The sequence below is a fragment of the Herpailurus yagouaroundi genome, unplaced genomic scaffold, assembly GCF_014898765.1.
Source record: "Herpailurus yagouaroundi ecotype Mexico unplaced genomic scaffold, PumYag 202, whole genome shotgun sequence".
Lineage (NCBI taxonomy): Eukaryota > Metazoa > Chordata > Mammalia > Carnivora > Felidae > Herpailurus > Herpailurus yagouaroundi.
This window is the reverse complement of record NW_024412433.1, coordinates 921,188-931,397: the sequence shown is the minus strand read 5'-3', so window position 1 is coordinate 931,397 and position 10,210 is coordinate 921,188. Positions and strand designations below refer to the sequence as shown.

The window sequence follows — 10,210 nt, the reverse complement described above, 5'->3', positions numbered from 1 at the left end:
TTCTTCACACGGTTCCTCCCACAGTTCCTCACAGTTCCTCCCGCAGTTCCTCACGGTTCCTTCTGCAGTTCTTCACACATTTCCTCATGGGGTTCCTCACGTGGTTCCTCACGCAGTTCCTCACACGGTTCCTCACGGTTCCTCCTGCGGTTCCTCACACAGTTCCTCATGCAGTTCCTCAGTTCCTCCCGCGGTTCTTCACATGGTTCCTCACGGTTCCTCACAGTTCCTCCCACGGTTCCTCACGGTTCCTCCTGCAGTTCCTCACATGTTTCCTCACGTTTCCTCACACGGTTCCTCACACGGTTCCTCACACAGTGCTTCATGCGGTTCCTCACGGTTCCTCCCGCGGTTCCTCACATGGTTCCTCCCATGGTTCCTCACACGGTTCCTCACGGTTCCTCCTGCAGTTCCTCCCGCGGTTCCTCACGGTTCCTCCCACGGTTCTTCCCACGGTTCCTCACACAGTTCCTCATGCAGTTCCTCCCACAGTTCCTCCCACGGTTCCTCCCGCGGTTCCTCCCGCGGTTCCTCCCACGGTTCCTCACAGTTCCTCCCGCGGTTCCTCACGGTTCCTTCTGCAGTTCCTCACACATTTCCTCACGGGGTTCCTCCCGTGGTTCCTCCCGCGGTTCCTCACGCGGTTCCTCACAGTTCCTCACACGATCTTCACGTGGTTCCTCACAGTTTCCACACAGTCCCTCAGTTTCCTCGCATAGATTTTTGTCCATTTAGCTCCCCACGCCATTCTACACGGCTCTTCACACAGTCCACACATTTACTCATAGTTCTGCACGCAACTTCACACGCATTTTCTCAGCTACAGTTACACGTTTCCACACGATTTCAGTTCTCTCCTGTCCCTGACGCAGTCCATCACACGGTTCCATAGTGCCGTGCTCGTTTCTCATACTTCCTCACATAGCTCGTCACGCAGTCCTACACACGGTATCTCGCAGCTGCCACACAGTTCCTCACACGGTCCACTCTTCCACACACACTTCCCTTACAGTTCCTCACACAATCGTCCACGTAGTTCCCCACAAATATTCACACCGTTTCTACAGTTAGCTCCTCTCAGACCCTCGCTTAGTTCCTCCCATGTTTCCTCACAGTTCCTACCACATGTCCCGACACAGTTCCCCACACGTAGCTCGTCACACACTGCCTCTCATTTCCTCACACAGTTCCTCGTGCTTCCTCACGTTTCCTCACACACAATTCCTACACAAGCCAACATTTGTCCCCTTTAGCACCTCACACTGGGCGTTCCAGCTACATGGCTGGCTCCCCCCCGCTCCTCGTGTCTCAGCCTTACAACTACGTGTAAAGCTTCCTTGGCCACCCCGACTAAAGGCCGTCTCACTTGTGCGTCACTCTCACGGCCCGTCTTTTTCCTTTATGAAAGGTGTACCGGTTCGTGATTTTGTTTGCTGCGTCCACGTCTCTACATCTCCGTCCCCCATTGTGCCGTGGCCCCGGAAGGGTTGTGTTGTTCTGGCACAGAGCCCAGCTCAGCGCCGGCTCGATGTGTCTGTCTGTGAGGTGCACAAATGAAGCAGCACTCTTACGACCGAGACCTTCACAGGACAACCGGAGCTAAAGGGGCTCCTTGCTTCCAGCCCCCAGCCCTGCCCTGGAGGAAGATTCCTCCGCCTAGAACTGAAGAAAGCAGCTTACCTTGTTGGGCCCAGAGTCCTGGAAAAGAAAAGACAGAGTCTGAGGACCTGGGGCGAGCCCGGGGACACAAGGTGTGTGGGGAGGAGACTATGGCAGGCTCCAGAGAACAAAGGAGCAGGAGAGGCCCGAGCACGTGCCAGGGGTCCATCCCTCCTCACCTGGCCACCGCTGGCCACCCGGGTCCCGACGGGCCAAACGACAGCGCGACCTCTCGGGTCCCTTCACCCCCGACAATCTCAGGAGGGTAGGGCCTCGTAAGATTCGTCCTTCTCTGAACAAAGGCCCGGGTGTCTTGAGTGGCCAATACTGGTAGGGAAACTGAGGTTCCAGGGAGTAACAGGGATCACTACCCCATCCGTAGCCTGGCGACACACACCCCTCACACCTTCGGGCTTTCCCTTGAACCCCGGGCTCCTTGCCAGAGACAGGGCCCGGGGCAGGTGTGACAGGCCCCCGGCATCCTCCACAGAAGGCAGGACAGGGACCCACCTCCGCAATCCATCCCATCAGCCTAGTTCTAGAAACCCAAAGCTGGCTCACCATTTCCGCCAGAGCAGAGATGACCTTCCCCAGCGTGGTCAAGGACTTGTTGATGTTGGCTCCCTCCTGTGTGCGGAGAGGACAGGAAGCCTCATGAACCTCTTGCTCCAGCGTGATCCCATGGGGCCTGACCCGCGTGACGTTGGTCTGAGGCCACCAAGCCCTGACCGTTAATCCCGGGGCTCCTTGGAGCACGGGGGGCTCTGGCGAGGAGCTGCTCAGAGGCCCACCCTGGCCAAGGGGGTGCAGCGCACCCAGTGTTTGTCCTAGTCCCCCAGGGAGTCCTTAGAACACCTCACGCGAGCCCCGCTGGTACAATTTCCAGGGCCCCCTCCCGTCCCCCAGGTAACGGCGGGCACCAAAGGGAGGCTGAAAATGAAAAGTCTCCTTCCCGACACCAAGGACCGCTTTGACCAGACACTGTCCGCCTCGCAGCCTGGGTGCTGGCGGGAAAGCGCAGACACGGGTGGCTGGGGTCCTGAGAGGGCCCGCACGGGGCCCAGCCTTCCCGCCAGGGCCTCCGTCCTCGTTAACCACTAAGCCAGCATGCTGGGCGCGGCCCTCTGGCTACTGGCCTCCTCCCACGCCCTCACCCTCGCCCCCTGCTCTCCCTGCCCAGGCTCGCCCCGGGTGGCGGGGCTCCCCAAGGGGAGCCCTCCCGCCCGGCCCACCCTGGAGCAGGCCAGGCTTGGAAGATGGGACCTGCCGGATGAGCGAGGCGTGGAGGGGCCCCGCTGCCGTCCACAGGCACGGTGGCCTGGCCCTACCTTGAGCCGCGTGCCCTTGGCTCCCGTGGAGTCGGCCCGCTCACTCCCGGCCAGGTCCACCAGGCTGATTTTGCTCACCTGAAACGGCACGTGTCAAATGCAGGAGATGTTCAAGGCCGCTAGGGGGCGCCCTGCCCCCCTCCGAGGCCTGAAGTGCACACTTGAGGGGCCATGGCCAAGCCCTGCCTCGGGGGTCCGCCGGTCTCAGACCCCGCGGTTTCCCTCTATTCACAGTGCACCGGAGGCTCTGCCTGGGGTTCCAAGCCCACCTCCCCAAGAGGCTGCGTGCCCCTCACCCCTAACACTCGCGATGCTGCGGGGACGCTGCCCTCGGTGCGCGGGGCTCTCCACGTGCTCGCACGGAACCCCCACAGAGCTCCCCAGATGTGTCCTGCCCCCCTTTTCCACAGATGAGCTCATCACCCGCGGTGGGATCTGAACCCAGCTCTGGCTCCGTTCTCTCTGCCCACCCAGACCCTGCCGGGCCATCTCTGGGAGGATGGCACCAGGCTGAGAGGACCCTGGCGCGATCGGCGACGAAGTGTGGCAAACTTCCCCGGGACATGCAGACCCTGGGGGGCTGCCTGCTGCCGGAGACTGCACTGCCCACCAGGCGGTGGCCGAGGCGCCCCGGGGAGGAGGCCTGGACAGTGGGTCAGGGGAGGTGACACAGAGAAAACCTGGCCCCAAGGGACAGGGCCACCGATGGGCAGGAAGAGGCTCTGAGCCTGCCCTGCGGCCCCTTCCGGGGCATGGAGACCACGTGTCCAGATAAAGGTCCCAGGGGACCGTGCTCCTACCCGGGTTCCCTGAGAACGCCAAGGCGCGTGGGAAAGGCATCCGGAGCCGGGGCGGTGGGCGGGGTGGTGCTCAGACCACAGCCTCTCCTTTGTGCTTGTGGATGCCGGGGCCCCCGCCCTCCTGCCAGTCGGTCACCGTCGTGACAGGCACTCACTCCACCCACGGCCCTCTGCTTCCGAGGGCCACCGGTATCCTCAGCGGTGCGGCCGTGGGGACGCCCTTCCTCTCAGCCCCCACGGTCTCCACCAAACCCACCCGGCAGGAGGCAGACCCCGGGTCCACGGCCCCTCCACCGTCAGTCCCTTCTACGCCCAGACGGTGCCAAATACCGAGACGAGGTGGCCCCGCAGGCCGGCCAACTTCTCGGAGGCCCACGCTAAGCCGGGGGTGGGGAGGGCCCGGCGCCCAGGGTGAGGACGCTGTCCGAGCCTCGCAGGCCGGTGGTTCCCTGGCCTCCTCGTCCTGCCCGACGGGACTGACCCGTGCCCCCGCCCAAATGGCCCGCCTCTGCCAAGGCCACGCTCACCTTCTCTGTGGTGATGTTGGTCTCCGCGTCGTGGCGCTTCTGGGTGAAGATGATGTTGAAGACAGCGTGGGAGCGGCTGCTGGTCTCATTCATGTTTGTGGCGGCCACGGTCCTGGGGGAACGGAAGCCACACGTGGTTACCTGTCGTCCTATGGTCGGGCGGGAGAGTCGCTGACGGTGCTAGCCAGCTGGACCAGGTCACGGGGCATGGCTCTCCCGGGGCTCCCGGGGCTGCCCTACCCAGCCTGGTGGTGACCGCGTGTCCTGTCACAGTGCGAACGGGGCCCACGCCCTCCCGGCCACCAGCTCCAGCCTGGTACTCGGGCGCCGTGACAGGGGTCAGCAGAGCCCAGGAGCACTCACGAAACAGGGAGGGGGGCCTGTCGGGCCGAGATGTGGAAAGGCCCCGCCCAGGAGGGAAAGGAGGCGCCCACCTTCTGTCCCTTCGGTCCCCGTCTGGGCAGGGCCGGCAGCAGGCCCCTGGGGGACAGAGCCCAAGGCAACGCGAGGGGAGCTGCAGGGCTGGTCCCAGGGCTGCCGACCTGCCGGGACCTCAGGACGTGTCCCTGCTGGGGATTCGCTGTCTGACAGCCCACAGAAGGGACGGGCCTCACCAGAACCCTGCTCCTGCGGGGCTCTGACCCACGTGAGGTCGTTCACCGTGGGGGCGTCCCTGGGCGGCAGAGAAGGCGACCGTTTCTGTGAGCAGCCAGGCAGACCCCCCCGGGGCAGTGCCACCAGTGCCCGTGGCCAGCAGTGCCTTATGGCTGACCCTGCCCCCAGGCCCCCACCTACGCCCCCTGCAGAGCGGGCAGAACCGGGCCTCACAGCCTCCTGACCACTGGGCCCAACGGGGCAGCTGCCCGCAGGGAAGGACCCCGGGGAGGAGCCTCACAGATGATGCCAGTCCCCCCCCAGGAGGAGCAGCCCCTGTGGAGGTGACAGGGTGGGGGTCTGGAGGCCCCTCCCAGGCTGGCCCTTCAGTGGCCTCAGGCCCGCGGGGTCCACCCTCCACGGGGGTGCTGGACAGACCCCACGGGGAAACCGACAGGTGCCCCAGGAGCAGGCCTTCCCCAGGGAGACTCACAATGGCGGTGGGGGGGGGGGGGTGGGCGGCGTTTAGGGTAGAGAACTGGGGGAGGGCGAGCCCCCGGCATGCACCTGGCCTTGTTCCCTGAGTCCATGAGGTCCTGGATGTCATTGTAGGAGGTGACGGCCAGCTTGGAGAGGTCCTCCACATACGGCCCCATCAGCGGGTGCTCGCGCACTCGCAGGTTGCCCTTGTTCTTGGGATTCAGGAGGTCACGGACGCGTTCACAGTAAATCTCCATGTAGCTGACCTGCAGGGCGGAGATGTACCATCAGGGACCCCCCCCCGGTGGGGTGCCAGCGGGTGTGCGGGCCAGCACCAGGGCCCCCCAAGGTGGGGGTGCAGGGCCGTTACCAGGGACTCTTGGGATAGGGGTGTGGGGGCCACCTGCTGGCAGGGGGAGGCATGTGCGAGTGCAGGGGTCAGGTGAGTGCAATGAATGCGCAGGGAAGTCGGCCCACCTCCTGCTGGTCCCCCCCACCTGCGCTCATCCTGGGGCTTGTCCGACGTGGACACACCGCGGCCATGGCAGAGCCAGGTCCCGCGGCTCTGAGACATCCGTCCCTGCCCCTGGTCCGGAGCAACTACTCAGTGAGACTTGCTGAGCAGAGGACCGCCCCTCGCTCCCGTGCCCGGTGTGGGTGTCACATGCAGGAGGGAGGGACGAGCCAACGGCACAGACCAGTGGTGGGGACTTGCTTTAAAGCAGAAAAGCACCACGGTCCACGCCCGAGCCCCCCGCTGTGCTGGCAAAACGGACGCTCGGGGAGCCCTACCTCCACGGAGTAGGACATGTTGTCGTTGGTCGTGTCGTTGATGCGGGAGAACAGGTCTTCACAGAGCTACAGGGCCGAGGACACACCGTCAGGTGATGGGGACAATGGGACTGTTCCTGGAGCCCTGCCCCCGGGGTGCTGTGGGCAGCCTGAGCCCAGGCCAGACGCCGCTCTCCCGGCCCCTCTTGCTCATAACAGTCCACCTCAAAGGCACTGAAAAGGCCTGCAGCCAAAGAGCGGCTGTCTTCTGCTTAAGTCACGGAGTCCCCACGGACCATCTGTGATCCCTTCCTACGTTCTTCGTGCCGTCCTTGTCTCCACCGGGTGGGCTGGGGTCCCCCGTGCTACAGGCTACCTGGTGTTCTCTCCTGCCCTGACCAGGTCAAGCGCTGACCAGCTCAGATCCAGAAGCCTGCCCGGGGTCCCAGCAGCTCAGGGCCCCTGAGTCATCTATGTCTCAGCCTGCAGTTAACCAAAGGCCACCCCTCGTCCCGGGCGTCTCTCCCTGACCGCCGCCAGCCTCCACAGCTCCCGGGGGAAGGGTCAGCGTGACAATGGCTCTCCCGACTGCCCGGTCTTACAGATGTGACCCGGGGGGCACGGCCAGGGCTCTCCCCCTCAGCACCCCCCGTCGCAGGGCCTGGGGCTCCGGTCCCTTCAGAGCAGGTCCGCCCCACGCCGCCCCTCCTGCCCTGCCCTCCCGCCTCGCAGTGTCCCTCCCCTCCTGGCCCCCTTCTCTCCGAGGCTGCTCCCCTGGGGCGCCCTGCCCGGCCCTTCCCCACTGGGCTCCTGCAGCCCTGCCCGTGCTGCCCTCCCCCGGCCTCCCGCCCCAGCCCCCGGGGCCCGCGTGCCTGCGGGATGATGCCCTGCTGGTCCTTCTCCTGCTTGCCCATCATGGTGTAGGACTTGCCGGCCCCGGTCTGCCCGTAGGCGAAGATGCACACGTTGTAGCCCTCGAAGGCGTGCTGCAGCATCTCCTCGCCGATGTCCCGGTACACCTGCTTCTGTGACGCGTACTTGATGTCCTCCGGCTGCAAGACAACAGGGAGCGAGGCTGTAGGAGGCCGGGTGCGCCCGAGGCTCAGCCCGCTGTGTTCTCCGAGCACCTGCCTCGCAGCCCGAGGCCTCCCCCTGGGGATGGACGCCCGCCCCACGCCCCGGCGCGCAGACGCCCCGGAGAGGGGACCTAATCCTGCCTGGCGGGCTGCAGCTTCCTGAGAGAGGGGTTGGGAGGGGCTGGCGGGGCGGAAGGGCATCTCAGCAGAGGGAACTGCCTGTGTGAAGGCTCCGAGGCAGGAACATGGGACATAAGGCTCAACATCAAGGCTGGGTTGGCAGCCTTGGGAATGAGAAGCGGTGGGGCTGGAGGCCCCGGGAGCCCACAGATCGGTTACGGCGGCCGGATGCTCTCCCAACAGAGGATTATTTAGGCACGTCCGGGGCGTTACCATAACCATGCCTGTCACTGCTCAGGGTGACCTTTCAAGCACACGGGGACTTGAGGAGGTAGGCCCCTTCTCCCCCCCCCCCGCCCCGCCCCCGCCAGGCAGGTGCCGCTGGCCCCTTCCCCTGTCCCACCCTCATGTCCCAGGTCATGAGCTCAGAGAGGTTAAGGGACTGGTTAAGGCCCACACACAAGCATCCACACGACTGCGGCCCACCCCCCTGGATCCCAGCCCTGGGCTTACCGAGGTGTGTGACCAGTAGGAATAGTCGAAGCTGAAGCTTTTGGGTGTCTCCTTGGGCTGTTTGGGGTTAATGATGGCTGCGGAGGGGGTGGGGGGGGGGAACAGGCGTGGCAGTTAATGCTGTGCTGGGGGAGAGACGACCAGTAGGTGGTCCATACCCACCAGAGAGGTACCCAGGGCAGGGAGGTGGGGTCCCCGGTGGCCTCGGGCCCCAGACAAGCCCCCCACAGTGGGATGGGGCCAGGGCTCCAATTCCAGGCAGACAAGCCACATCTGCCCCTTTCCTCTGTCGGGTGGAGCCTGCAGCCCACCCCCACCGCTCGGTCCAGCCTCCCTCGCCGCCCACCCCTCTGGGTCTTACACATCCGCTCCGCGTACACGTGCCCTGGAAGCAGCCAGAAGGCCGGGCAGGCTGGGCAGCCCGGCACGGTCGTGCTCTGCTTCCTCCGGGCCCTGTCGTTCCCGTGTGGCTCCCATGTGCTGTGTGCGGCCCTGGCTGTCCCCGCTGGGGCACCCCATCACCGCCTCCACCGCCTGCTCCTCCCGGCCTGTGCCTGCAGGCTCCCTCCAGGCTCGCGCTCACGGGCCCCCCCGGGTGCCGTCCTGTGCGTGCCCCGCCCCCGCAGCGGCCTGCACCCCGGGCTGACCAGAGGCAGCCCTGGGAATGAGGCCACGAATGCGTGCTGGTGCCGTCACACGCCAGCCGGTGCCTGCCACGCGTCCCAGCGGCCCCCGACCCAAGCCTGCTCTGCCCCGTTGCCCCAGGCCTGCAAGAGGTGACTGCTCTGTGGCCAGGCAGGAGGGACTGAGGCCTCCACCCCCATTGAGCCACCCCGCCCGCTGCCTACCGGAGCACCATCTGAACCTCTGAGGTCCGCGTTGACCTGGACGGAGGACTCTGGGGCCGGGGGCCTGTGCGGGCAGGCCCTGGGGCCACTTGCTCTGGCTGACGGGCCTGCTCCCAGCACGGGCATCACCTGAAGCCCTGTCCCCAGGGCTGACTTGGCTTTGGGACCCAGACCCCAGGTTTGAGGAGTTCCGGGAGATAACCAGCACCTTGGGGAAGCTAGCAGGAAGGAGCAGGTGACTGACCACCCCAGCGCTGTCCTCGGGGCCTCGAGGGGGTCACATCCCTGCTGCCTCCAGGAGCAAGGCCAAGGAGAGCAGGCTGTCCTGCTGTCCACTCCTGCTGGGACCTGGGGACACAGCCACCGGAACCCCGAGCGCAGATAATGCCAGCACCATGGAAACAACAATCACGGCCCCCCCCCCCCCCCATGCAAAGTCCGGGCTAGGCCTCCCATGGCTCACGCGACAGGGGCCCGGTCCCCTCTGCTCCTCACCTCCCTGCCTTGCAGGCCTGGCCCCCTTACCCTGCTCCCGAAACAGGCCCTGATCCCTATCCCGGGTCCTTGGACAGGCCCGCTCCCCAACCCTGCTCCCTGGCCAGACCCGGGCCCACCTGGCACACCGTCCCCACCGCCTACCCCCTGCATGCCCAGACACAGCCAATTTCGCCGGAGAAACAGCTTCCTTTGCCAGGGTCTCGAGTTTCTCCTCGTCTGGGATTGAGGAGGGAGGAGAGAGGGGGGGTCCTCGGGGGCTCGCCGAGCCGGGGACGGGCTCCCACTAAGCCTGGGGGGGCTGGGGCCCCTCCAACGAGCACACAGTACCGGGAGAGCCGCCCGGGGTGCACGCCTGCAAGGGACAGACATGTGGGGGGGGTGGGGGGACAGCTGGAACAGGGAAGGGACGGCCGGGAGGAAGCAGCGGAACGGAAGCCGTTCGTCTCCGTCTCAATGTCCCTGCGACCTCAGGCCCCACGAGCCAGCGTGTGCTGCTTGGGCCCCTTCCAGCCAAACACTGAAGACTCTTGTGAGCCTGCTGTCAAACCGTTGCAGCTCGAAACTAGCCGAGGGGAGAGTATTTATACCACGTAAATCAGGCGACAGGTGTGTGTGGGAGAGTGTGAGCGTGTAAGCGCGTGGGGGGATGTGCAAGTGTGTGTATGTGAGAGCGTGTGAGCACGTGTGAGACGGCGTGTGAGAGTGCGGTGAGAGAGTGTGTGTGTGAGCGTGAGAGCGCAAGTGCACAAGCGAGCTGCCTTACCAGCAGGCCGCTGCCTCAAGCGTGCAGGATTTAGGAGGCGGCCACCCTCACGGAGCGCGACCTCGGCGGGGCCTCGGGGAACAGCGAGTCCCACACCCGGCCGCTGGCATTCCTCGCGCACGGGACAGCCCCCTCCTCACCTTCTCCCGACAGACAAGGAGGCTCCGTGGCCATCTGATCTGGTTCACAGCCCCTGTGCCCTGGCCAGCCCTGCTGCACCCCGGCCAGCCCCC

The 10,210-nt window shown here is 65.3% G+C and overlaps 1 protein-coding gene and 1 long non-coding RNA gene across 25 annotated transcripts in view; one reads left to right on the top strand and one right to left on the bottom strand.

Moving 5' to 3' along the window:
* Positions 1–10,210, bottom strand: part of KIF1A (kinesin family member 1A) — a 94,621-nt gene that overhangs the window by 52,681 nt on the left and 31,730 nt on the right. For all 24 annotated transcript variants that reach the window (XM_040450417.1, XM_040450418.1, XM_040450420.1 and 21 more), the window contains 8 exons: positions 7,869–7,945; positions 7,032–7,211; positions 6,181–6,246; positions 5,476–5,654; positions 4,315–4,426; positions 2,988–3,065; positions 2,221–2,286; positions 1,681–1,698 (listed from right to left, as the gene is read on the bottom strand). In XM_040450417.1, the coding sequence (XP_040306351.1) occupies positions 1,681–1,698; positions 2,221–2,286; positions 2,988–3,065; positions 4,315–4,426; positions 5,476–5,654; positions 6,181–6,246; positions 7,032–7,211; positions 7,869–7,945 (776 nt within the window). The remainder of the gene's footprint in view (positions 1–1,680; positions 1,699–2,220; positions 2,287–2,987; positions 3,066–4,314; positions 4,427–5,475; positions 5,655–6,180; positions 6,247–7,031; positions 7,212–7,868; positions 7,946–10,210) is intronic.
* The window catches only part of LOC121014332 (uncharacterized), a 27,481-nt gene that overhangs the window by 9,582 nt on the left and 7,689 nt on the right, over positions 1–10,210 (top strand). Inside the window, exon 2 of the long non-coding RNA XR_005783162.1 lies at positions 9,700–9,702. This is a non-coding gene — a long non-coding RNA (uncharacterized LOC121014332). The remainder of the gene's footprint in view (positions 1–9,699; positions 9,703–10,210) is intronic.